Source organism: Lithobates pipiens, unplaced genomic scaffold (assembly GCF_037356315.1).
Source record: "Lithobates pipiens isolate NorthernLeopardFrog02 unplaced genomic scaffold, aLitPip1_a1.2 Scaffold_22, whole genome shotgun sequence".
NCBI lineage: Eukaryota > Metazoa > Chordata > Amphibia > Anura > Ranidae > Lithobates > Lithobates pipiens.
The window spans coordinates 130,762,017-130,788,083 of record NW_027507784.1 but is presented as its reverse complement, the minus strand read 5'-3'; the positions used below and the strand labels follow the sequence as shown (position 1 = coordinate 130,788,083).

Sequence of the window (26,067 nt, the reverse complement as noted above, 5' to 3'; positions counted from 1 at the left end):
CTGCTGTCAGTCTGCAATCGTGACCGGGAAGACTACCCTGCAGTAGAGCAAGGCTTGAAGGGATGGCGAGGACAGTCTATGGGGACAGCTTTACCCCGCATGCAAAATATAATATTTTGCATGCAGGGTAAAGCTGTCCCCATAGACTGTCCTCGTCATCTCTTCTGCACTTTAAGCTTTGCTTTCAGATCGCTCTACTGCAGGGTAGTCTTCCCGGCCACAATTGCAGACTGACAGCGGTAAGAATCAGCGGTGTGGAGGATGGTCTGTGACCGGCTTTGACATGCCTATTTTAATCAACCTTAGGAGCTATTAAATGTAACCATATTGCTACACTTAGAGGTGGCTCTCTTCTCTTTTATACTCTCTAGCTCCTACTGGATTTTGCTTCTAATCCCCTTGTGGAGGCTGCCATTTTGTGGATGTACATTTTATGATTCCACAACCTATTGCATTGCTATAATCTTTTTATATGGACTTTAAACCGAAGGACTTATGAATAAATGGTTGTGGAATGAATCCTTTGAGTTTCTTATGGAGAAATTCTCTTTGCTATACGAGTGCTTTTTTTTTTATTTTTTTTTTTTTTTACTTTTTTGTATTGCAAGCATGTTTCCGGAATGAATTATGCTCGCAATCTAAGGTTTTACTGTATATTTGAAAGGGGTTGAAAAGGTAAATGCCTTTTCACCTTAATGCATTCAATGACAATGCTGGCACCCCCAGCCCCCCCCCTCCCCCCCCTGTTTTACTTGCCTGACCCCTCGAAAGTCCTTTGCTTGCCCCTAACGTCCTCTTCGCCGCTCACCCTGGCCGTTGATTGGCTAGAGTGGATGGATTTAAAGCGGCGCAGCCATTGGCTCACGCTGCTGTCAGTCACATTCAATGACGCGGTGCGCTGGGGCCAAGTGATACTATGAGCGGCTACGGCCGCTAGCTGTATCACGGGAGCGCGCCCGCAAGCACTCCACACTATGTGAGGGAGCTCGCATGAAGTTGTGGAGTCCTTGCGGGAGGGAGCCGAGACAACTGCCGAGGGACCCCAGAAGAGCAGGTTCGGGGCCACTCTGTGCAAAACGAGCTGCACAGTGGAGACAAGTATAACATTTTTGTTTAAAGGCAAATTTTTTTTTTTTTTTTTTTTTTTGTGATCCTTTTTAAGTTGAGGTAAATTTTGTTATGTTTTGGGGGAGCGGTCATATATTGCATGCTGTTCATTTCCCCTGGTTTATCAGCTTTTATGGAGTGTTTTTGTTCTAAAGCACATAACTGGTTATAAATAAAGTCAGCTACTAATGCATGACTTTATCAGTCCAGCACAGAATAATTTCTGTATCCCATGTGGTTTTAGTGTCATAACAGACACCAATGGGCAGTTCTAGCAGTCATTTCATATCCAAGCTGTTTGATCTGTAGCCATGCTGAATGCCTACATAGATTGTATACTGTAGAATAGCTAATGGTATGCCAAAAAATATAAATTACAGGGTTTGTTATGCTTCCTCTTGTAAAACTAGCAGTCTAGAAGAATGTTTATCCCTGAAGGAAATTGGTTACCAGAGGGAAAGGAGGAACAGAAGGCTGCAAGCTACAAAAATCCTAGAAAACCATTACTTGCTTTATTGATGGGTGTAGAGAACAATGGGAGTGAGGCTGCCAGCCATGCTAAACATAAGATGCTTTGTCTTCCGTCCTGTCATTTTCTGTGTATAGCCTGTGGCTATCTGAAGTGAGATAGTTATAGCACCTTTTGTCAGTTTACACACCAGGCTTAAATGTAATTACAAGGCAAGTGTGAATTTGGGGAAAAGTCTTTGTTCTTTACCCAGCCCTTTCTAAGATCCTTTCTAATTTGCTTGGGCTAATGAACACCTTGACACCTAAAACTCCTTTCTATTGATAAACTAAAGATTTTATGATGCTAAATTGTTGAAGGTGTGTGTGTGTTTGTTTTTTTTTTTTTTTTTTAAGGTAAAACTCCAGAAATGATCTGCATTGCATACTTGCATTGTGGCAAGCTGGGCCAATATAATCATGTGCATCTCTTCCCTGATGCATTACGGGAGAAGCGGAAAAGCACTCAGGGTCGGTTCACACAGGGGCGACCCGTCAGGCGACTTAGCCGCCTGACAAGTCGTGTCCCGCTCTATGCAATGGAACCGTTCTAATTGGAGCGACTCAAGTCACTTCGACTTAGAAAAAGGTTCCTGTACGACTTTTGGGGCGACTTGCATTGACTTCTATACAGAAGTAATTTCACAAGCCGCCGCTAAAGTCGGATCCCGGTTGCCTGAGGCAGTCGCGCTGCAAGTCGTGCTGCCTCAGTGTGAATGGGCTCTAAGTGCTGCAACAGTGATGGCTGCAATCTTCCAGTTCCTGCTGGAGTTCTTCTCTAAACACAAAGGGGTCATTTACTTGGCACTGCTGGCATTTATGGAATGTCATGTAGTGTTTTGTTCATGGGGGGGGGGGGGGGGGGGGAAGGCATTCTCTGAAGCAATTATTTTTTTCCACTAATTTGGAGTAGGAGACAAATTATGAGTTCTGACTTCTCTGCTACACCTGCTTGTTGAGCTTATTAGGCATTATTGCAAGCTAGCATAACCAGGCAGTTAACTTTCTAAAAGGGAGGTCAGCAATTTCAGCTTGTGTAAATTTTTCTCAGGACTCTTCCTGTGTTTTGTAGGTCCTTCCACGGCCCTGGCTAACACTGCTTGAGTAAATTTAGTTGGCTTCCATGGACCTTCCTGGCCAATTTTTTATTTTTGGTGACTGAAGACTTTCTTTACATGAGCACAAACCTTTAAGTTTGGCAATTAATGTCTATAGGTGGCTTTAACCTTCGGAGTTTGGAAACGTGTGTGTGTGTGTGTGTGTGTGTCCATCCCCATATTTTATAACTTGTGCATCTGGAAGATTTGTTTGAATGGCAGATCTATTGCTTTATACTAATACCCTAAAATTTTGTAGCACAGTCCAATTTACTGAAAAATAGATTACCTAAAATAGAGGGGAACTATCTAGTGAAAATACCTAAGAGTGGGACTTTGCAAAAAATTAAGAACTATGAGATGCTTCTACAAATATGTTGCATAAAAATAATTAGTGGATGTAAACCAAATGTCATCCTTTCTAAATTACTGCCCTACAGGTTATCTGTAAGGATGGATATACATGCCTCCTGCATGTATCCCTACTCCCCGCCCACCTCTACACTCCCCTTGTCAATATGCATTTCTCCTGTGTGTTTCTTATACTGAACTTTTGCTATGATCTCTAACATCTAGTGAAAAGACAGGAAAGTTACCACATGACTTCAGCATGCCAAATCATGCTGAGGTGGGGAACATCCAATTCTGGCAGAGCAGCAGAAGAAAGGAGTGGGAGGGAATTAAAAAAATGCATGTCTCTAAGGCCCCTTTCACACTGGGGCGGTTTTCAGGCGTTACAGCGCTAAAAATAGCGCCTGAAAAAAAAACCGGCCCCTTTCACCCCAGTGTGAAAGCCAGAGGGCTTTCACACTGGAGTGGTGTGCTGGCAGGACGGTGAAAAAAGTCCTGCTAGCCGCATCTTTGGAGCGGTGAAGGAGTGGTGTATTCACCGCTCCCACCCATTGAAATCAATGGGACAGCACGGCAATACCTCCAGCAAAGCGCCGCTGCAGCGGCGCTTTGCGGGCGGTTTTAACCCTTTTTCGTCCGTTAGCGGGGGTTAAAACCACATCACTAGCGCCCGCAGACCGCCACTAAAAATAGCAGCGTTTTACCGCCGACGGCCGCACCGCCCCAGTGTGAAAGGGGCCTTAGGCTAGTCCACGAGATATGTAAATCGCCTGCCACTCACAGCAAGGGGGAGGATTTGACGACGTTTATCTGTTTGTCTAGATTTATCTCACTGAACAATAAAAGATTGCTCAGAAATTGAATAACTTTGTGGCAAGACTGGGCTCAAATGATAGGTAATCTTATACTCTATGACAAAAAAATAAATAAATTCTGGTTTACATCCACTTTAAAGGGATTGTAAAGTTAACATTTTTATTATACTTACCTCCACTGTGCAGCTCGTTTGGCACAGAGTGGCCCCGAACCTGCTCTTCTGGGGTCCCTCGGCGGCTGTCTCTGCTTCCTCCCTCAGGTGCTTCTCGCGTTCATGCGAGCTCCCTCGTATGGTGAGAAGCATCTGCGGGCAGCTCCCATGATACAGCCGGCGGCTATAGCCGCTCGCTGTACCACAGTGGATGTGATTGACAGCAGCGTGAGCCAATGGCTGCGCTGCTTTCCATCCATCCATCCATCCATCCATCCACTCCAGCCAATCAGCGGCCAGGCTGAGTGGTGAAGAGGAAGTCGAGGTAAGTAAAACTGGGGGCGCAGGCACTGTCAGAAGTTTTTTCACCTTAATGCATAGAATGCATTAAAAGGAAAAAGCATTTACCTTTACAACCCCTTTAAGCTTAATGTGGACTCGGCCATGACTGATTTTATTAACATTGTGGATTCTGGGATGTTTGAGGGCAGTGTTATGGTCTGTCATCAGATCATTTTAAGTCCACATATCAGCTGTAGAGAATTCTTCTGAGCAGTTATGCTGATACAAATGTTAAACTGGACACAGAAATTGGGTAAGTGTTGCTTGATGCAACCATTTGTCTCGCTTCTGTGATGCACGTAGCCTGTGGGAGACTGGATTTGGTTGTGCTCCCCCAAACAAAAAAATAAATAAATCTGTAGTCCTTTCTTGCCAACTCCTTTCTATACCACAGGCATGTACCTGGACACTTGGGCATTTGTTTATGCCTGCAACTAGACCAAAAAGCCTCTACTTAAGGCTAGATCGTGTTTGCACATGCAGCTATCGTCTGAGGTCTATGACCAGCTTTTTTGTTTTATATAGTCAATCTGTGGTGGTGTGTGTTTTTTTATTTTTATTTTTTTTTTGGCATCTTTTATGAAGTCTTTTTACCTTGTTTATGAATATTTATATTCGACAAGCGCATAATACTCATCTTATAGTAAAAACAGGGCCTGGATTCTACTGGTTTAAAGGCCAGTGGAGGTAATTTACAAATCATGGCTGCAATACTTGTGCAGTAAAATATGTTCATTTTGCTTTTATAGCCCATTAATATCGGTCCAGAGGTTCTGTAGATGTTTAGAATAATCCCCATGTACTAAGGAAACTTCAGCTCTGACCCTGAGTGGTTGCAGGCATTTGTCCTTTCTTTCCATGTTATAACAGACTTGCTGGGAAATCCATACACACTAGGCTTTAAAAAAAAAAACAAAAAAAAAAAAAAAAACCTTTTTGTAATGTGGAAAACATCCAGAAGCTCTGAAATCGTTTTTTCCTTATATATATTTGAGCCATAATTTTGCATGATTGTTCCAAATATATGGCATATGCTATAACTTAAAATTGACTAGGCTATGATATCACTATGTTCTGATAAAACCAAGGTTTAATTCACAAGAATGATTTGTGGCAACTTGAGCTACTTGACCATAAGGAGTCATTCCTGTTACAACTATTGAGAGGCTTAGACTGATAATAGAACACAGATGTTTTATCCTGCGCTAAAGTGAGCCCTGCCAGGATGAAATGCATGCATTTTAAGAAATCCATACGATCACAGTTGACATGGTAAGAAATAATTTGTGGGGCCCAGGGAATAGGGTCTAGGGCTGCAACTAACAATTATTTTCATAATTGATTAGTTGGCCGATTAATCGGTTAATAAACTTAGTGTGGTGTATAATTTAGCTAATATGTAAAGTTTTAAAAAAAGGCAATTCTTAAATATCTCTGTATGCAGTGGTAATAAAAATAACCAACTATATGTTATATATACTGTATATACTATTAGAGGAGATGTACTGTATATACCACTATTAGAGGAGATGTACTATATATACTATTAAACGGTGAATCTGGTAAATATCAGACTCGGAGATCAAATCTTTTCTAAATACCCAGCGGCTGAAAAAAGTACAGATGTGAACGTGTCCCATAGGAAACAATGTAAATGAACTGTAGTGCGTTTCTGCAAAAAAGCGCCAAAAACACATAGATGTGAACCAGGTCTATGTCGTTTAGTAACATAATGGGGTTAAACTAAAATTAGCTCTTTATTGTACAAAAAAAAGCAGATAATCACTACTGTAGAGGGGTTTGTTTATTTTTTTTTTATTGTAGAACTGTGAAATTTCATAATCTTAGTTGTCGATTAGTAGTTTCAGCCCTACTAGGGTCCAGTAGTTTGAACACTGTATTTGGGTATTCAGAAATTGGGTTTCTGAATTCTTTTGATAACTGACCACAAATAGAATATTTTTTTCTTCTGCTGTCTATTTCCTTGTTATGGAGGCTGTCCATGTGAATGCAATTTCAGCTAGATTGGCACTCTTTTTTTATGTCTGGGCACAGCAGAGACTCCAAACTTACAGAAAAATTATTAGGAAAACTTGTCCTGTCACATCCTTCTACATAGGCATGAACACTCATGTTTGTATCCTGACATGTATGTTTATACACCAAATTTGGCCATTGGCCTCTCCTGAGGGTTATATTGCATTATATACAGATGTACATATTTTCCCTAGCTACCATCCCCTTAACTTAAAGTGTAACTCCACCTTTGTTGAGAAACCTTTTTTAATAACATTCAACATCTGCTGCATCTGTTTCTGTTCCCCCGCCATCTCTAAAACAGCAGAGGGACAGTCACTGGCTCTGCTCTGCCCCCCCCCCCCCCCCCAACCTCCTTAGGGATTCCAGATGATCTGGTGTGAACTGGCCTTAATTTTATTTTTAAGAACAAAGTGGCTTCCAAAGACACTTGTTTGGTTCCTCCCCCCCCCCCCCCCCCCCCAATTGACTCTAAGAATACACATTTACACTTGGAGCAGGCAAGTCCTACATCAGTTATACATCACGCTACAATACTTGCAAAATGTAAAGTCTTTAACTACTCAAAATATCTTTTCTTAACAAGTCCAGTTCGGGCCTCTTGTGATAAATTCTGTAAAGTGAAGCAATCCATAAGTCCACAATCATGTTTCATTGTTCTTACTGGCCTAAACTGATGGCGTTCTGGCTTTATATGCCAATAGTTTGAACAGCATGTTGCAATATAAAGGGAGACCGCATGATTTATAACAGTTTAATATAGAAGAAAAGAGTGCCCTAATTATGAAGCTTACAATCCTAGGATTGGATTTGGGTTGCTATGGTTCTCGCAACTTGCTAGCTGTTATAGGGAGTCTGTACAGAGAATTTGTGAAGGTTTCCATTGGTGACACTCATTGAACCAAAAAAAGTATGCAGATAAAGGGCTCTGGCATATGTTTCCTTACTGTATGCTCATTCAGTAGTTTAAAAAAATCTCTAAACCAGAAAGTAGAGGCAAGGGGATAACTGAGGTGGGCAATGACTGCTCCTATAGTTCTAAATCTACATTTGCAGTGAGACTGTAATCAGTCATGGTATGCAAGCCCCATATACATTGATATTCTGCTATAACTAACATATGGTGTATACCCATTCTGAAAACGTATCTTCTATATATTTTACTGACTTTGTCCATATCAGATTCCAGCTCTGATTTTCTTTAGTACTACTTTGAATTGGCCTGAATAAGTATAGTCACCCTGAAGAGGTGTGTATGACCTAACCAGTGTGGGCTCCAACCATTGGCAGTCATAAACGTATGCAGTGTTTTTGGCTTGCTTTAAAGAAATGCTAGAATAAACATTTTGAAGATATTCAAGTAACTCAATACCAATTGATCTCAACAGGAGGCTGCTTTGACAATGGAAAAACCTATAATATTGGGCAGCAATGGGAAAGGATTTATTTGGGCAATACACTGGTCTGTACCTGCTATGGTGGAATCCGAGGCTTCAACTGTGAAAGTAAACCAGAGGGTGGGTATGCCTGTATAAAAATAAAGGATAATTCCTTCTGTAAAAGGACTTTTTTATTCTATTGTCCACATGAATAGGCTTTAAAAATATGCTGATGAAATGTATCTGTCTTCTGAAAGCATATTCAGGTTTCATGCTGACTACCATTGGAATTAAACCAAAAAGCTACAAATTTGGGGTACCAATATTAGTTCTGGGTTTGAGCATAAAAGCCTGTAGGAACCAGATCTTAAATATATTCTGTCAATGTATGTTGGCATCTGCCTGTTTTAGTAAAGCCTGGTCTGTTATTACATTCCTAAAATGGTATCTCCAGAAGACACAAACCTTTTTAAATATTACCAGGCATTTTAAAACGCACAACCCTGAGATTTCTTTTCAAAATTGTGCCCGTTGCTTCACTTCAAGGGAGTACTAAAAGTAGAAAATGGTTTCTACACCCTAGCTGTGTGCTCTCTTCATGATGCAATCTTTTCTAATAAGTGGTAAAATTGTGATTGCCAGGCTCTTCTACTTCACCACGTGTATATACTGTCCACTTATAATTTCATCCAGAAATGCACTAGCCCATGGGCAGTCTGGGACACACAACTCAATTTCTTTAGAATTGACTCATCTTTTAGGAAGCACTGGCATGAAAAGATTATAAAAATTATGAACCAGTCTTTACACTTTTTACTGTCTGCATAGTGAAACTTTCATCCAATAAACTATATCCTTTTTAAACCCTTGAACAGCTGAAGAAACCTGTTTTGACAAGTACACAAGCACCACGTACCGAGTTGGGGAAACTTATGAGCGACCTAAAGATAACATGATCTGGGACTGTACCTGCATTGGAGCTGGAAGAGGACGCATCAGCTGCACCATAGCAAGTAATGACTTATGAAAGCTCATAATTGAGTTTTTGTTTTCCGTGTGTGTGTGTGTGTGTGGGGGGGGGGGGGGGGGGTGTTTGTATTTATCCATTTGCTGCTGTCACGTCCCCTCGTGTATACACGTCATGACATTCCAGCATCACTTGCTAATTGGGTCCTATTGTGGAAACAAAGGTGTTGAGTCATTTTGAAGGTGTAAAACCAGATGTTGCCTTCTGCAGGATAGGAGTAAAGTCGTGTGTGTGTGTGTGTTGGGGTTTTATTTTATTTTTAATTTTTCTGCACTTTTTGTTTACATGTAACAATATTTGTGTGTGGCATGTAGGGTTACTACTTTTTTCCCTGTTTTTATATGAAGAAAAAAAGTGACAGGGCCTCCTTTTTATGAAGGTACCCCAAATCTCTCCTCTGCACTTAAAAGCATTTAAAACACCAATACCCCTGTTTTAGAATTCTTTCAACTTCATTAAAAAAAATGGGGCATTAACACCCAGGTAAACCAGAATTGGTGTCATGTCATTTCTCCCAGTTACTATGTTGACGAGCCAATCAAAACTGATGCTGACTGGTCGCTTGGGTCTCCTGGTGGGATGGAAGAGCTTGAGCAAGCTGTGGAAGGGCAGAGGATGTCCCCTTCTGCTTGTAATGGCTATCGAGCGACTAGTTAGCCCCTCCAGTTGCTTTTACAAGAAAGCCAACAATAACCCTAAGGGGATGATTCTTGCAGCCGTGAAGGCATCATCTCAGTACAGCCACTTAAAGACTAGTGATGTATTGGGTTTGTGACTGGTCGTCAATTAAATAGAGAGAGAGATATTTGGCCCAGGTAACTTGCTATGCATTGATCTTCAGATTATTTTTATCATTTGAAAGTCAGCCTTGATTTGAATTTTTGTGGGGGTTTTTTTTTTTTTTTTTTTTTCCTCCACTGCAGATCGCTGCCATGAGGGTGGACAATCTTATAAGATTGGGGACACTTGGCGTAGGCCTCATGAAACCGGTGGTTATATGTTGGAGTGTGTATGCCTTGGTAACAGCAAAGGAGAATGGACCTGCAAGCCTGTAGGTAAGTTTGTCAAAAATAAAGGTTGTATGCTTTAACCATCTAATTTGCAGCGTAAGTTTACAAGCCTAATTCGGTTAAAGTGAAACTTTAGTTAGAAAAGTAAGTTCTGCTAGATCTCTTCAGGCTGGCCCCTTTTGCAAGTATAGCTACAGTCAGGGACATCGACACAATTATTCTAATGTCTTTGGCTCTATACACCATCACAATGGATTTGAAATGAAACGAACAAGATGTGCTTTAATTTGAGGGCATTTGCATCCAAATCAGGTGAACGGTGTAGGAATTACAACAGTTTGTATATGTGCCTCACACTTTTTAAGGGCCCAAAAGTAATGGGACACATTAACAATCATCCAGCAAACTTTCACTTTTTAAATACTTGGTTGCAAATCCTTTGCAGTCAATTACAGGCTGAAGTCTGGATTGCATAGACATCACCAGACGCTGGGTTTCATCCCTGGTGATGCTCTGCCAGGCCTGTACTGCAACTGTCTTCGGTTCTTGCGGTGTTTTGTCTTCAGCAAGTGAAATGCATGCTCAATCGGATTCAGGTCAGGTGATTGACTTGGCCATTGCATAACATTCCACTTCTTTCCCTTAAACTCTTTAGTTGCTTTCGCAGTATGCTTCAGGTCATTGTCCATCTGCACTGTGAAGCGCCGTCCAATGAGTTCTGAAGCATTTTGCTGAATATGAGCAGATATTGCCCGAAACGCATCAGAATTTATCCTGCCGCTTTTATCAGCACTCGCATCAATAAATACAAGGGAACCAGTTCCATTGGCAGCAGACAGCCTAAAGATTTACTGCTGTTCAGGGTCTCTCTGCTCCAGCATTGCTCCTGCTTCTTGCCAGAGGCTGCCATTTTGCGGAAGCAATTTACAGCACACAAATTTTTGGTAGCATAATTTTTGTGGCATATGTTCCGTGCTAAATACAATGTATTTTTATTAGGTTGTTATGGGTAAAGTTCCACTTTAACTACTTGCCACCTGCTGTATCTGAAAGAAACTGTTACAGTGCGGGTCTTATTTGCTGGGAGTGAGTCCATGGACGTCGTCCTGACCAAGCATCAGAGTAAGGGGTCGATCCTGGCCCCTTACCATGTGATCAGCTGTCGGTCAATGGTGGCTGATCACATGATGTAAACAGAGGCTCTGTAATCAACCTTCCTTCCCCCGTCACCGTGGGGGGGGGGGGGGTCAGGAGTGGGAAGCTGATCACTGGCTTCTGTCAGCAGGACATTGGTCACTCACACAGAAAGCCACGGCTGCATTTTCTGTGCCATCCATCATTGGCCAGAAGTGCTGCCAAGCAATGCTCATAAGTGCCATAGATCAGTGTCACCTACCAGTGCCCATCGGCGCAGCTGAAAAATTAACACTGAAAAAACACTCTTTTGGTGGTATTTATCTGTGTGTTTAAAATAAATAAAAGGGTTTAAGTGCCCAGTAAGAAAGTGGTTAACATACTGATCTGTTTGGACTATTTTTGTGTTTATAAATATACAGTATGTGTACTTCTGGGTTTCTAGCAATATAATATGGAAGATTCATGGAAGTTATCCCTTTCTCATAGCGGAAAGATGTTATGATAACACAGCTGGCACATCCTATGTGGTTGGACAAACCTGGGAAAAACCTTACCAGGGGTGGATGATGGTGGATTGTACATGTCTGGGAGAAGGCAGTGGACGTATCACATGTTCATCTAGGAGTAAGTAATAGCTGCTTACAGTACATTTTAATGGTTATTTTACTCTTTAGAACCTATCGTGTGTGTGTGGGTCTTTTTTTTTATTTATTTATTTATTTATTTTTTGTCTACGGTAGAAAACCTTAGTCTGACATGAATGGAAATGCAGACATATTGGCAGTTCACCAAAGCATAATGATTAAAATAATGCAGAGGTAATTTGCTAACTTGTTTTGTTTGCAATTCTGTAGAGATTTTGGATCTGCCAAAATTACAGTACTTTAATAAAAAAAAAAATAAAAAAAATCGCTAGGCACACCATACAGGTTTTTGCACTGGGGTGGTAATGTGGGTGATATGAACTCTTGAGATAAAATACAGACTCACGAGAAATGATTTCAGTGATCAAAACCTTCATTTTATGTGGGGGGGGGGGGGGGGGAATTAACTGTGGTGTGTGTGGGGTGTTTTTTTTTTTTTTTTTTTTTTTTTTTTTTTTTTATTGCTGTAAATTTAAGATTATGTGAATTATGAGCCAAAAGAATAAATGCTTATTTGAAGTCTCATGCTTGCCCAGGCATGGGGCTACTAAAATCGAAAATTAGAAAAATGAAATCTTAAACCTCTGTAGCATTAAGCATAAAATGTTGTAATGTTTACGCATTGAAGGTAAATAGGGGAGCTATAGATTGGTAGTTTTTTGAAGGCTGGCTTTAGATGGTGAAGTAATGCTATTGCAGCCTCTGCATTTAAGGTAAACTTTTTTTAGATTTTTTTTTTTTTTTTTTTTTTTTGTGTGCAGTGCCTCCCCCAGTTACTTAAGCCTGATCTTAAAGAGGAAGTAAACCCTGATGAGTTTACTTCCTCTTTCATTCCCTGCAAAGCATAGTAGCCCATTATGTGTCCCTTACCTGACACAGGAGCCAGCGAAGTCACCGCTGTCCCCTGTAGTTCCGAGCGTCCATCTTCTTGGTGGATCTCGCTGCTCCGGCGCTGTGATTCGCCGGAGCAGCGATGACATCACTCCCGCGCACGGGAGCCGAGACGCGCGGCATCTTCATCGACGATGCCACCCTCAGTGTACCTGCGCGCCACTGTGTACGGTGCATGCGGCGTAAACAGCGGTGCCCGTCTTCGGGCAAATATCTCCTAAACCGTATAGGTTTGGGAAATATTTCTTGGACCTACAGGTAAGCCTTAATCTAGGCTTACCTGTAGGTCAAAGTGGTTTGTAAGGGTTTACAACCACTTTAATTTAGTAGTACCTGAGAGAAGTGATGCTGCTTGCTCTCCTCCCTCCTTACTGGATTTAGTAAGAGCAGTGGGTGCCATTGGTTCTTGCTACTGTCAGTCAAAACCAGTGACTGCTTGTTGGAAGCTGTTGCTGTTTCTTGTATGACTCGGCTAATGCAGGACCAGGTGGATATGTTTTACCCTTAATATGGATGGAACATGTTACAAAAGGTGAACTTATCCTTCAAGGAGTAATTGTAAATGAGTCTCCTACCTCAGGATTTGCCATAACCTGAGGGACGTAAGCAGGCTAGCTGCTTAGAATTAGATTAACAGGTAATTCATGGACATTTGGATAGAACTCCTTATTGTAGCCTTTGCTCTGCTGAACCATTACATGGATTCCTGAACATGTTTGTAAGGGAACATGACTGCATATGTTCTCTACTGAAATGTGGTGAAATTGCATTATATCTATTTTGAGGAGTCTTCTTCTATTTTTGGAAACCATTTTACACTCCGGATTGTTTCATTGGAATGTAAATGACCTTCTAATCTAGTAGTCACATAGGTTTCTGTCTGCTGCTTCTGTAAGTATGGTCATTGGGGAACTGTCTTCCTTATCACTTGTTTTTAATGTATTTTGCAGAGTAGTAGATAAAAGAGAAACATCTTGGCTGTTTTACAAATATTTGACTGAGTTTTTTAGCATTTACAGCATGCCCATAAGGATTACTTTCGTACATGACAGTTTTATTGAAATTTTATCTGCATTCCCTAATTCTAAACAGAATCAGTAAATCTTGCCCACTAAAGCTTTACTAACCAGTGCAGTTCTGCATAGACACAAATTGGCTTCCAGGTTTTGTCAGGTGTGTTGGTTTGTTTTGGGGGTGTTATAACCAGCTTCCAGTTTTTAGGAAATCTCCCCTATTGTCTATGCGGCTGTAGTAAGAGTCAGAAAAGATTCAAGAGCTGCCTGATCGGACACTGTTCTTGGGACCACAAGTTAAAATTTTACGTCTAAATGTGTTCAAGGCTTTTGGCAATAGAACCTTTTTATTTATTTTTGGGGATATATAGATATTTTAGTAGAAAAAAATATATATATTTTTTAAATTGCAGACCGCTGTAACGATCAGGACACAAGGACCTCCTACCGGATTGGAGATACTTGGAGCAAGACTGATGCCAGGGGTAACTTGCTGCAGTGTATCTGCACAGGCAATGGGCGTGGTGAATGGAAGTGTGAGAGGCATTCTTCTGCTTCCGGTGAGTTCTGGCAGGTTTGGTCTACTGCTTCAGTGGTTGTGTGTGGGGGGGGGGGGGGAGAATTATCTATATCTCTCGTTTCCAGACTAGATCTGGTATTCCAACACAAACATTCTTACAGGTTATTAATGTTTAGAGGCACAGGCAATTGTACATTTTAAAATGAACCAATCAGTAGTTCTGTATGTTTAACAGGTTACAGCTAAACCTGTTTTTGTCTATGTACAATTGGAAAGGGTGGCATCTCCGAGAAATTGCCTAAATACGGTGGTTTCTAATTAAAGCAATTAACTGTTTGGGTTAAATGGTAACAAAATCCATGCAGCAAATGTCGTGTGGTATTTTCCAGTCCCACCCAACAACTTTCCTCAATTTATACGGGTCATGCCAATAGGTACTGATCCAGTGCCCAATACCCTCCCAGATAGTCCCACACTCCTTGGGCATGCCTAGGCTTCTTGGCTAGCTCCTTCTACTGGTTGCTAGCTGGAAATTCCTACTGTCAATAACTAACCGCAATGTTCACACCTGAGCTGCAAAAGAGGGACAATTGTGGAATTCCTGCCTGTTGCAAATCTGGATGGTCTTAGCAGGTTTCAGACTAATTTTACTTAATGCTTTAGCGTTTGAGTATGACCTCAATTAAGTGTGTTTTTTTTATTTTTTTGTTCTACTTTTTATTATTGTAGGAGTTGGTGTTGCATCTGGTGCACAAATAAATATCTACCCAGCTGTGCGAGATATTGAGCACTGTGTTGCTGACAGTGGAGTCCTCTATTCTGTGGGCATGAAATGGATCAAAACTCAGGGAAGTCAGCAGATGCTCTGCACCTGTCTGGGCAATGGTGTCAGCTGTGAAGAAAGTGGTAAGTCCAGTTTGTGTGTGTGTGTGTGTGTGTGTGTGTGTGTGTGTGTTTGTTTTTTTTGTTTTTTTCCTCTTCTAAGAATATTTATTCAAATTTACTTTGCAATGTATAGACAATGGTTTTCATATTCTTTAAACAGTTGCCGTCGGGACTTATGGAGGCAATTCAAATAGTGACCCATGTGCCTTCCCTTTCATCCACGATGGCAAAACCTACTACTACTGCACAACAGAAGGTCGCCAAGATGGCGAGCTCTGGTGCTCAACCACCTCCAACTATGATGAGGACAAGAAGTATTCTTTCTGTACCGAGCAGCGTGGTAAGATTCTGTGCCAACTACTTAGAAGTACTAGAGGCTTAATTGCAAGTATTTCCAAATATAACCATTTATTAGCCTTAGTTGGTACACAACGTCAATGTACAAATTATAAAGACAGAATGAGAATTGCATGGAAAACAATTAACTTTGTAGCAATTTTGAAAGCATAATTTATATTACTGTTGCCTTTTTGTCTATTTTAAGCAATGGTTCAAACACGAGGTGGTAATTCCAATGGAGCTCTCTGCCACTTCCCATTTTTGTACAACAATCGTAACTACACAGACTGCACATCAGAGGGCCGCCGTGACAATATGAAGTGGTGCGGCACTACCTTAAACTATGACGTGGACCAGAAATTTGGCTTCTGCCCCATGGCAGGTGGGAATACTTTTAAAACTGAAAATTAAAATGCAGTAGAGTTGAATATAGCCTGTGTTAATATTCAGTGTTTATTGCTATGTGTATCTGGATATCTTCGGTGTTGGCTTTTTTTTTTTTTTTTTTTTTTTTTTTTTTTCCGGTTTAGTTCTCCCCTCTATCAGCTGTTGCGCAGATCTAGAGAACATTTTTGAAAACTGATTTATTTGGTACTATAGTTCCTTTCCTGTTTTTAGAATAGGGGGTAAGGAATATCAAACGCTGAAGAGAATCATGTGTGAATATCCTAGGAGCACACTTCCCCAATAATTTGAATCCCTATGCATTAGTGTTTTTTTTTTTTTTTTTTTAAACTGTTTTCTTTTAATTCTAGCTCATGAAGAAATTTGCACAACCAATGATGGTGTTATGTATCGTATTGGTGATCAGTGGGACAAAATGCATGATCAAGGTCACATGATGAGGTGTACTTGCGTTGGCAATGGCCGTGGTGAATGGAACTGTATTGCCTATTCCCAGCTCAAAGGTAAATCTAATGTGTACAAATTGAGGATCTGAATTTGAGATGGAGTTTAGTTAGTGTGTGGGGGAGGGGGGATAAAAGGTGGTAATTTACTTGTACCATCTAATTTTGCACTGTCTGTACATAATGTTCTTGCCCAAATTGTGCATTGGCCTAGGCCCTGAGGCCTGGTAAGCCAAAGGCGCAGTGCAGAAAAAGCTTTGCCTGTGACCAGGAGTTCTTTTCACTGTGGGGGTCCCACACCCAAGTGTTACTAAGAACTCCTCTTGGGCTGCCACTCCCAAGTGGCTCAGACACTGCGGATTTGCCTTCCTAGCCCATGGCCAGACGAGGTAGGCAGCTCAAACTAGGAGGTAATGGACACTTCCAGTCCTTTTCTGGGAGAACTTGCTCCTGTCCCCCAATTATGTTCAGGCACTCAAGATTCAGTTTCTGCAGATACCAACCTTGCAGGTCCCCTTCACCCCAGCGGATTTGCATAGCCACCAACCCCAGTCAGGTCAGGATGGTAGCACAGCACCTCCACTGGATCACTGGTGATGAGAACAGATACTGCATTTCTGACAATATTAATAGAGGTTTTCTGTACTTGCTGAAAATGACATTGACCTAAAAATGAAAACCAATGTATCCCCTTTATAAGCCCCGGTAACCTACAATCTATTCTTGGGGGTTTAAATATTGTTTCAAGCCATTGGATCAGCATGGCAGCCAAGTGGCCATTTTTTTCAGAAAGATGGCAAAAAAATGCCAGCCCACCCATTTCTCTCTGCAAAGGTTTTCCTTTGGTGCTCCTACAAAAGACGGTTAGCCACACTATCCAAGAGTCATTTATTTTATCCTACCAATTTAGCACTCACTTAGAAATCAGATGAATGTATTGATATCCCTTGGTATGATTTCCCATATGTGCATCATTATAAATGGGTTTACCGCCTCTGTATAATCTAACTGTTTTGGCTCAGGCGCCAAGCTCTATAATGGACCCATATACATGGATTACAAAAACTTTTTCATTTTTACACATGGCCGGGTTAAAGTGTTCAGTCAGCCGACAGATTTGATGTTTCCGCGTTTCAGTCAATAAGAATTTTTTTTTTTCTTTCTTTCTTTCTTTCTTTCTTTCTTTCTTTCTTTCTTTCTTTCTTTCTTTCTTTCTTTCTACACTTTGACACTAAGGTTGTGGGAATGAGTGGAGAATATTTATCTTTCCAAATATAACAAATGCCATTTAGATTGGCATCTTGTTCTCCCTTATGTATAGCCACATTGAAAGATTTAATTCTGCAACTGCCAACTTGTGCATTTTGTAAATGGTGCTGTGAAGGGCTAGGTTCTCGAGCATCAAATAACTTGCTGTCTGGCAAGAACATTTTAGATTCTGTCTCCATAGCATTTTGTATAAACGCCTCTATGCTGCCAGACTGCATGTTTTCATGTTGCTAAATGGCCAACTATGGGGGTTGGCGTGCACCTCCTGTGTTTTTTTATATATATATATATATATATATATATATATATATCCTCCTAAATCTGGTTTAAAAGTCATTTCGAATGACCTTTTTGTTTGCCACCACGTCTTTTGTATAAGGTACAGAAATTCAGAATGCTGCCCCCCCCTAAAATCCTATGTGCCAACCAGAAATCTTAAAGGATGTGTTCTCTAAAACTGTAAATTTGCTTTTCTTAAACTTGTAAAATCTAATATTTTTCATATGTTCACTTCTGGAACAGATCAGTGCATCGTGGACGGTGTTACCTATGATATAAATCAGTCTTTCAACAAATATCATGAGGAGGGGCACTTGATGAACTGCACCTGCTTTGGTCAAGGACGTGGTAGATGGAAGTGCGATGCTGTTGGTAAGTGACTCATGACCAGTTTATTTGCTTTGTGGAGCCAGGTATATAAATTGGGCGACTTCAAGTTTCACAGCAGTGTCTCTGCTTAATTTTATTTATTGTTTTTGAAGTGCAGTAGTATAATATACTATACATGACTGCCATGAAAACTTAAGCAGCAAATATCTTTGTATCTCTGCAATATGTTGGCCATGTAACGCCAAGCTGTCCAAGTCGACTGGTTTTGGCCATGCCCCTTTTACCATTAATCCAGTATTTTCCCTTGACCCCTACAGATTTCTTTGTTTTTTTTTATTCTTGTGACGCAGAAGCGTTCATAACTTTGTGTGAGAGGGGAAAAAAGTCAATTTAACTGGAAAACAATATTAGGCTTTGTTTTGAAGCAATTGAACTACAAAAGTTCCAGTTGTTAGGAATCCGTAGTGCCAATATTGGGCATTTAAACTTCCTACAATGAAGGGGTTTACACTTTTCTGTTTTTGAAAGTGAGAAAAATATTAGGCTTTTCTAAAGGTCCACTTGTTTTCTCCTGTCGGATTATGGGGACTGGTAAAGTGAAACCATGTAGATCTGTCAATTAACATGCATTTCCTGTTATGCCAGTTTATAAGTTGCTTGGTGTTTTTTCTGTTCATCAAACCTTTATTGGGTATCATTTTATGTTCTTCCATGGTAGCAGACAGTCTGGAAAATAATAATTTAGGCGGTGCGGGGGTGGGTGAGGTCAAAGCCTAGGACAACCTCTAATCTGTTTATTCAATCAATGGTTGATAAACTCTGAATTCCCATCTGTTTTCCTTGGCTAGCATTCAATAGGCTGACTTATCTCGGGGCACAGTACAAAAAGACAACTGATGCTGTGTACATATGAAGGTCACTGTTTCTAGCTAAACGATGAACATTCTTGACTGTAAAAGTATCCCCATGTGGTCCCCTTCTGTTCTAGGCTCAATGTACACTGGGCTTAAAAAAAAAAAATTTCTATTGGCCATAAACGCTCATATAGAGCATTTTAGGTAAAGTTTAGAAGAGTTTTATGTATTCTGCCATGCAAGCTCCAATCAAACAACCAGAAGGGTTTTTTCCTGCCTTGAAACATTGAGCCTAAAATATGCCTGTAATGGTCCTAATGTGGACACATTGGATAACAATGAGCTGGTTCTACAGGCAGAACACAAAACTCCTGTAGAAACAATGCTTAAGCTAGTGTGCATGGCACCTTTAGAAACATGTAATACACTAATTGATCCACAAGAACTCAGGAGACATGGCTGCAGGGCCAGGACAAGGTCATCTAGAGCGCAGGGTGAACGTGCCAAACTGCATCCTGCAAACCACCGCCTCAAAAATAATTTGCCCCTCCTTGTACAAATACTCTACTCTTCCGCTTTAAATTCCCTCCTCTTAGCGCAAACCAACCCCTCCCTCCTGCCTTGCATGATACCACAGTGCCCTGGACAGATGCCCATCCCTTGTCACGGCATGGCTGTATAGCTTCTCTAGTAGCATAGCACAATATTGCTAAAACCAGACTGGTTGCACCGTGCATCAGCCTTTTTATCTTTGACTGTCTACCACAAATACATTGGGTTTTAAACTTTTTCACCACAAAGGCTAAATCCTGCTGCTTATGTTTTACAGTAAAATCTGTCAGGGATTTCTAAAATCCGTCATACTATAGCTTGTCTAAGTTAATTCTGCTAACTTTATACAGGCTTTTTTAACACGGGTATGACTTCTTCAGAGCTCTCATTCGCAAATGTCTATGTATGTGGTCACTTCACTCCTCCCATTGTACTGTTGGTTAGCATGTGTGTTTTTTTATTTTGAAATCCACTGTTGTACATTTTTATTTTATGTATAACAAACTTTTTCATTGGATATATTAAATCACATCTAAATGCATTTCAGATCAGTGCCAGGAAACGGAATCCCGAAAATTCTACCAGATTGGTGACTCCTGGGAGAAAGTTTCAAATGGTGTCAGTTACCAGTGTTACTGCTATGGAAAGGGAATTGGTGAATGGCATTGCCAACCTCTTTCCTACCCAGGTAAAATATTTTTATTCTGGGGAATTCTGTTTTTGTGCTAATTTTCTGACTCGGATGTAGTAAGAGTTTTTATCCTTTTTTAAGATGAGGCTTCATGAACTAAAACTGATTTGAAAATTAAATAAACTAACCCTGGAATGAGGGATGAAGGTCAGGCCATTGTCCTTCTCTGCAATACTTCAATCACCAAAGCTTCCAGGAACAACCTTTTTTAGATGTTCACATGTCAGCTGTGCTACAATTGGTTAATTATTAATATGTTCTTTCAACACAGCAGTAATGCTGGGCTGGAAAACAGCCTTCACCTATTTGCCGGTCATTTTCACATAAAAAAAAAAAAAGTGGCGTTTGTTGAAACTAGAGTTGTGAAATCTGCTTCCATTTGTGAAGGAACACCTACCCCCCTACCTGTGTGGATGGCCTTTATTTTTGTAATTCTCATGCTCTGTAAAAATTTTGCTAATTGCCCTTATGTTGTGGGGAGGGGGAATGTTCTAAATGAAATGGTACTAAAATATTAAAGTAGTCTGGGCTATACAGCAAGCCCTTACTTCTTACGTTTGTATGTGTTCTCTATATAAAGCTGCTTCTGTGCATTTTAATTTCTGTGATAGCTGGAACTGGACCTGTCCAAGTAATCATCACTGAAAGTGCCAACCATCCCAACTCGCACCCCATTCAATGGACTGCTCCCCAGCAGACACACATCAAGCAATATGTCCTTCGCTGGAAACCTGTAAGTAAACTTTGATATCTGTTTGGTTTCAAGCAGAACTTGGTGGAACTTGGTTCCACCACCTCTGACTCGAGCCCTTTGCTCCCTGCTCACCACTATTCCTTGTAAACACAAGCCAGACTTCTGTGTTTACAAGTGAGTTTGGCTCCCACAGATCTGAGCTCCTGGGTGCCTCCCACTGAGTGCAAGATGGGGACAAGGGATAAGCAGGTGCAGATTCTGATGTCCCCACTGGATGAACTGAGAGGCAGGTCCATCTACAGTGTGAGGGGAGGTATTGGTGGGGGGTGAAAATGAGATGTGGATGGGGGGATAAAGAGCTAAGTGGCTGTGGAAGGATGTACTCTGCACGCAGCGCACCCCTGAGCTATGTATGTAGCACAGAGCTCAGAAGTGCCCTAATGTATGTAGTGCACCCTTGAGCTCTGCGCTATGCATTCTCTCCTCATTGGACAGATTGATAGCATCAGGCGCCATGGTCTCCTGCTGCTGTCAATCCTATCCAGTGACTGGGGGATGCAGGGCCGAGTCTCGCTGTCTGTGTCATGGAGACAGCAGTGGGACTCTGAAACGAGCCAGCAGGGGTGGGGGGACAGAGGCCAGAAGCGGGGGTGACGACTCCAGAAAAGTAGGATCAGGGTTGCTCTGTGCAACACCATTGCACAGAGCAGGCAAGTATAACATTTTATCTAAGAGAAAAAAACCTTTACAACCCCTTTAAAAAAAAAACATCATTTTATATACTGCAACACTATCTCATTCAATTTGATGAATCCCCTCTCTCCCACAGTGGTCCAATGGCTAGCATTCCCTAAAATGTAAATTCTTCCCTAATGAGAAGGGAATTTTATAGTGACAAAAAATGACCCTTTAACTTTCAGAAAACCTGGGAATGGTGGCACAAATCTGCATTCACTGACAGCCTTGAATATTTTTTATTTTTTCCCCTCTGTTTACAATCTTAGCTAGGTCAAAACAAGTACAAGTGGTTTGTGTAATGTTTGGCAAACGGAGAAATATAGATAATTGAAAGATTGATGGAATTCTTGGAAACCATCTTTGGTATCTTCAAGTACTGAGATCTGTTTGAATATCCCTGCCTGGAGAGTTTGATAATGACGGTTATTGGCTCTAACCTTTTTGCTTTTGTTAGAAAATCCCAAGTGCTGTAGGAAAACAGACCACCCATCCTTATTCTGAGAGTTTTACCTTTTTTTTTTTTTTTTTTTTTTTTTTTTTTTGTGAAGTCTGGTTCTGAGATTGCATCAGGCTCGTAGTTCTAGCTCTTTGATTTGCCTCCCTGCTGCAATATTTTTAGTATTTGACTGTTTGGCACTTTAATAAAACAGCAGGTGTTTGGCTGCAGAATATCCTGTCTTTGTTCATAGAATTTCTGATGTTTTTGCATGACATTTCTTAACTGTTTGATTTATTTTCTTGACGAGCGCTTTTCAGCATATAGACCACAAATTGAACCATTTTTAACCTCTGTCAGCTGCTGGGGTGTGGAGAGAAAAATAAAAATGATCTTCTTTTTTTTTTTTTTTTTTTTGTTTCCTTAATGCGGGGAATGCATTAGGGTAGAAAATGATTCACCGATTCACCTTTTTGGAACCACTTTAACCTCAGGGTTAGACCCTCCATTCATTTATTTTTGCCATAAATCTAGAAATAGATTGTAGACCATGATCAACGTGCACACAGATAATTATGGAAAGCTAAAAGGATGCTTCCCAACATGTTTTCGTAGTTGATGTAAATGCTCAGATTGTTATGATCCACATAGGCTTCAGTAAAGCTCAAAATTGTTTCAGGTCTTATTTTGGGGATGAGTAGGGCACATTAGAAGTGCAATGGGCATAATGGGACCTACAATAATTGGCATGTTTGTCTGAAACTAAAACTTCCAGCCATTTTAGCTTTCAAAATGGGTATAATGTGGTTTTAGGGTTACCACACTGCACAGCTGTGACAAACAACTTCTGCTTACCATGCTTGTTGCAGTGCATCCAAAATACCAGTAATGTGGTGTAGAGGTCGACCGATATATCGGCCGGCCGATATTTGCCGTTTTTTAAATAATCGGCATCGGCCGATTGTGTTGATAAAAAGCCGATTCTACAGCGGGACTTTGAAATGACTTCTGTAAGAAGTCAGTGTGAGTTGCCTGAGTCGTCATAGCAACACTTTCCTCCTCTCTGTGCAGGCTGCCAAGAAAAGAACTAAATGATACAATGTTTACACTTCTGAATGAAGTCATCTCTGTGTGTAGAAGTTCTCAGTTTAACCATTTAAAGACTAAATCTTTTCTGACACTTGTTGCTTACAAGTAAAAATCCTGTATTTTCTGCCAGAAAATCACTTAGACCCCCCAAAAATTATATATATTTTTTTAGCAGAGATCCTAGGGAATAAAATAGCGGTTGTTGCAATATTTTATGTCACACGGCATTTGCACAGAGGTCTTTCAAATGCATTTTTTTGGGGGAAAATATACACCATTTAAAAAATAAAAAAAAACAGTAAATTTAGCCCTTTTTTGTTTTTTTTTTTTTTTTTTTTTTGTCCAAAAGTTTTGACTACCCGTTTTTATTTAATATATAGTTTTTTTTTTTTAAATCTAGATCATACATACAAGTAAACTGATTGGAGGTTTGTTTTGTTTAATAAATGTTTAAAGTGGGAGTCTGCCGGGACTCCGCGTTTTTTTTTTTTTTATTTTTTTTTTTTTTAAAGCCAGCAGCTACAAATACTGCAGCTGCTGACTTTTAAAATAGTGACACTTACCTGTCCAGCGCGCCCGCGATGTCGGCACCCGAAGCCGATCTCTAGATCGACACTCGAGTGCTGCCGCCGCCATCTTGGGTATGGGAATCAGGAAATGGAGCCTTTCGGCTTCATTTCCCGGTTCCCTACTGCGCGAGCCGCGCTGCGCAATGAGGACGGTCCCCGCTGCCTCTGGGATCTGTGTGTTTCCCAGCAGGCAGCGGGGCACTTGCGGAAGGGGGCGGGCACTTGCGGAAAGGGGCGTAATGTACGCCCCTTTCCGCAGAGAGCTAGCCCGGAAGTGGGTGCAGTTACCTGGATTATCCAGGTAACTGCACCCCCCTCCCCCCTGAAAGGTGCCAATTGTGGCGCCGGAGGGGGGGGAGGAATCTGATGAGCGGAAGGTCCATTTTAGGGTGGACCTCCGCTTTAAGTGTAAGAAATTTTCTGTATCACTTATGAAGGCTGCTTTCACACTGGAGCGGGGAGGCGTTGATGGTAAAACGCAAGTTTTAGCGGCTCTTTACCATCATTTTAGCGGTGCTATTTGGCTGCTAGTGGGGCACATATAACCCAGCTAGCGGCCAAGGAAGAGGTTAAATGCGCCCATGAAGCACCGCTGCCAAATCGCATTGCATGCGCTTCAGCAGTGGTGCCCATTCATATCAATGGGCAGGAGTGGTGGAGGAGCGGTATACACCACTCCAAATGTGCTGCTTGCAGGACTTTTTTTTTTAAGATCCTGCCAGCGCATCGCCTCAGTGTGAAAGCACTCTGTCTTTCACACAGACTGCAGGGGAGCCATTTTGCAGGCACTTTACAGGTGCTATTTTTAGCCCAAAAGCGCCTTAAAAAACGCCCCAGTGGGAAAGGTGTGTTAGATCAAGGGGGGATTAAAAATAAATAAATAAAATAAAATCGGCCTAACATATCGGCCCAAAAAAATCAGCATCATATATCGGCTATCGGCCGCCATGATTTCTAAATATCGGCATCGGCCAGAGAAAAACCCATATCGGTCGACCTCTAATGTGGTGTAGGTTTTACTTTTTTTTTTTTTTTTTTTTTTTTTTTTTTTGAAGCAGGGTCAGTCCTTTTGATCCTTGTATGTCTTTTTGCAAAAGTTATTATTAAATATGTTGTATCCTTCTTCTTCTTCTTTTTTTTATAATTTTTTTTTTTTTTTTTTTTTTTTGTTACTCTCTAGAAAAACAAGCAAGTTGTTTGGAAACAAGCCACCATTCCAGGACATCTGAATTCCTATACAATTTCTGGTCTGAAGCCTGGAGTAGTGTATGAGGGACAGCTTGTAAGTGTCTTGCATCTTGGACAGAAGGAAGTCACCCGATTTGACTTCACAACCACCTCCACCACCCTAGGAAGTAAGTACTTTCATCAAGTTGGCTCCAGGAAGATGGATTAAATATAGATTTTTTTTTTTTCCCAATAGTTTAGGCACTTGTCTTCACAAACCTGAAAACCCATTTGACAGAAGACTGGTGCAGGGGGAGGTCCAGTGCTAGGAGTCAGCTGAGCTCTGCTGTATTCTTGTGCCAACAAGAGAAAGCAGAACAAGCAGATTAACTCTCCATGCCTCCTTTTGTCCAGTTAGTAAGCTGCTGTTATGTTCTTGATTTTTTAACTGGCTCTGGTGTGTGTGTGTGTTTTATATCCCCCCCCCCCCCCTTCACGCAGCAGGCTGAATGAAGCAAAATTAACAGATTCTTCCAGCCACACAAACTGGGATCCCAAACGTGCCCTCAATTTTGATCCATCTGTGTCCACCCTAATCTGTGCTGCTGCAGTACAAGATTTAGCTGTGTGTGCTGTCTGGCAGTTAAGTCCTGGGTCATAAAGCTCTTCAAAGAGCATAACACATGTTGGCAGCTAAGGTTCACACATGTATTTTCAGGTGTGTATGTGTGTGTTGCTTGGAATCCAGCTTTTAAGTACACCTTTTCAGAATGTAAAGTGGCAACATAAATGTTTAATCATCTTCATGTATCAATATAATAATTATATAGCGGTGACAAACCTCAGTCCTTGCCCTCAAGGAGCTTGCAATCTAAGGTCCCCAATTCACTTTCATGCATGCACATACTAGGGCCAAATTAGACATCCAATAAACCTTCCTTATGAGTGTAGGAGGAAACCCACGCAGGTACAGGGAGAACGTGGAATTCAAACTGACAACCCTGGTGATGCCTGGTGGAAGTGCTACCATTAACCCACTGTGCTGCAAAGTAGCTTCCTCTTCTCCCCAGGTAACCAGAAACCCAGACAGGTTTAATATGCAAATAGTCACTTTTTTAAAACTACTTCAACAAATTACATTTTTGATTAAGCACATCCAGACTGACTGCAAATGCAAGATTTATTTATTTTCTGCTGAAAGCATTGAGTTTGCCTTGCTCCTGAATTTGATGCCCTTGCAAATGTAAACTTGATGTTGAGGTGCAGCAGGAGTCTAGTTTGCATTGAACATCCTGATC

The 26,067-nt window shown here is 41.1% G+C and overlaps 1 protein-coding gene across 7 annotated transcripts in view; it reads left to right on the top strand.

The window, feature by feature from the left end:
• FN1 (fibronectin 1) overlaps positions 1-26,067 on the top strand; it is a 79,645-nt gene that overhangs the window by 6,230 nt on the left and 47,348 nt on the right. For 6 of the 7 annotated variants that reach the window (XM_077448320.1, XM_077448319.1, XM_077448318.1 and 3 more), the window contains exons 2-14: positions 7,797-7,925; positions 8,663-8,800; positions 9,738-9,869; positions 11,448-11,585; positions 13,923-14,069; positions 14,759-14,935; positions 15,075-15,254; positions 15,459-15,635; positions 16,009-16,161; positions 17,893-18,021; positions 19,933-20,073; positions 20,688-20,809; positions 24,783-24,957. In XM_077448320.1, coding sequence (XP_077304446.1) covers positions 7,797-7,925; positions 8,663-8,800; positions 9,738-9,869; positions 11,448-11,585; positions 13,923-14,069; positions 14,759-14,935; positions 15,075-15,254; positions 15,459-15,635; positions 16,009-16,161; positions 17,893-18,021; positions 19,933-20,073; positions 20,688-20,809; positions 24,783-24,957 — 1,938 coding nt within the window. The remainder of the gene's footprint in view (positions 1-7,796; positions 7,926-8,662; positions 8,801-9,737; positions 9,870-11,447; positions 11,586-13,922; positions 14,070-14,758; positions 14,936-15,074; positions 15,255-15,458; positions 15,636-16,008; positions 16,162-17,892; positions 18,022-19,932; positions 20,074-20,687; positions 20,810-24,782; positions 24,958-26,067) is intronic. The other variant, XM_077448314.1, reaches the window with a different exon arrangement.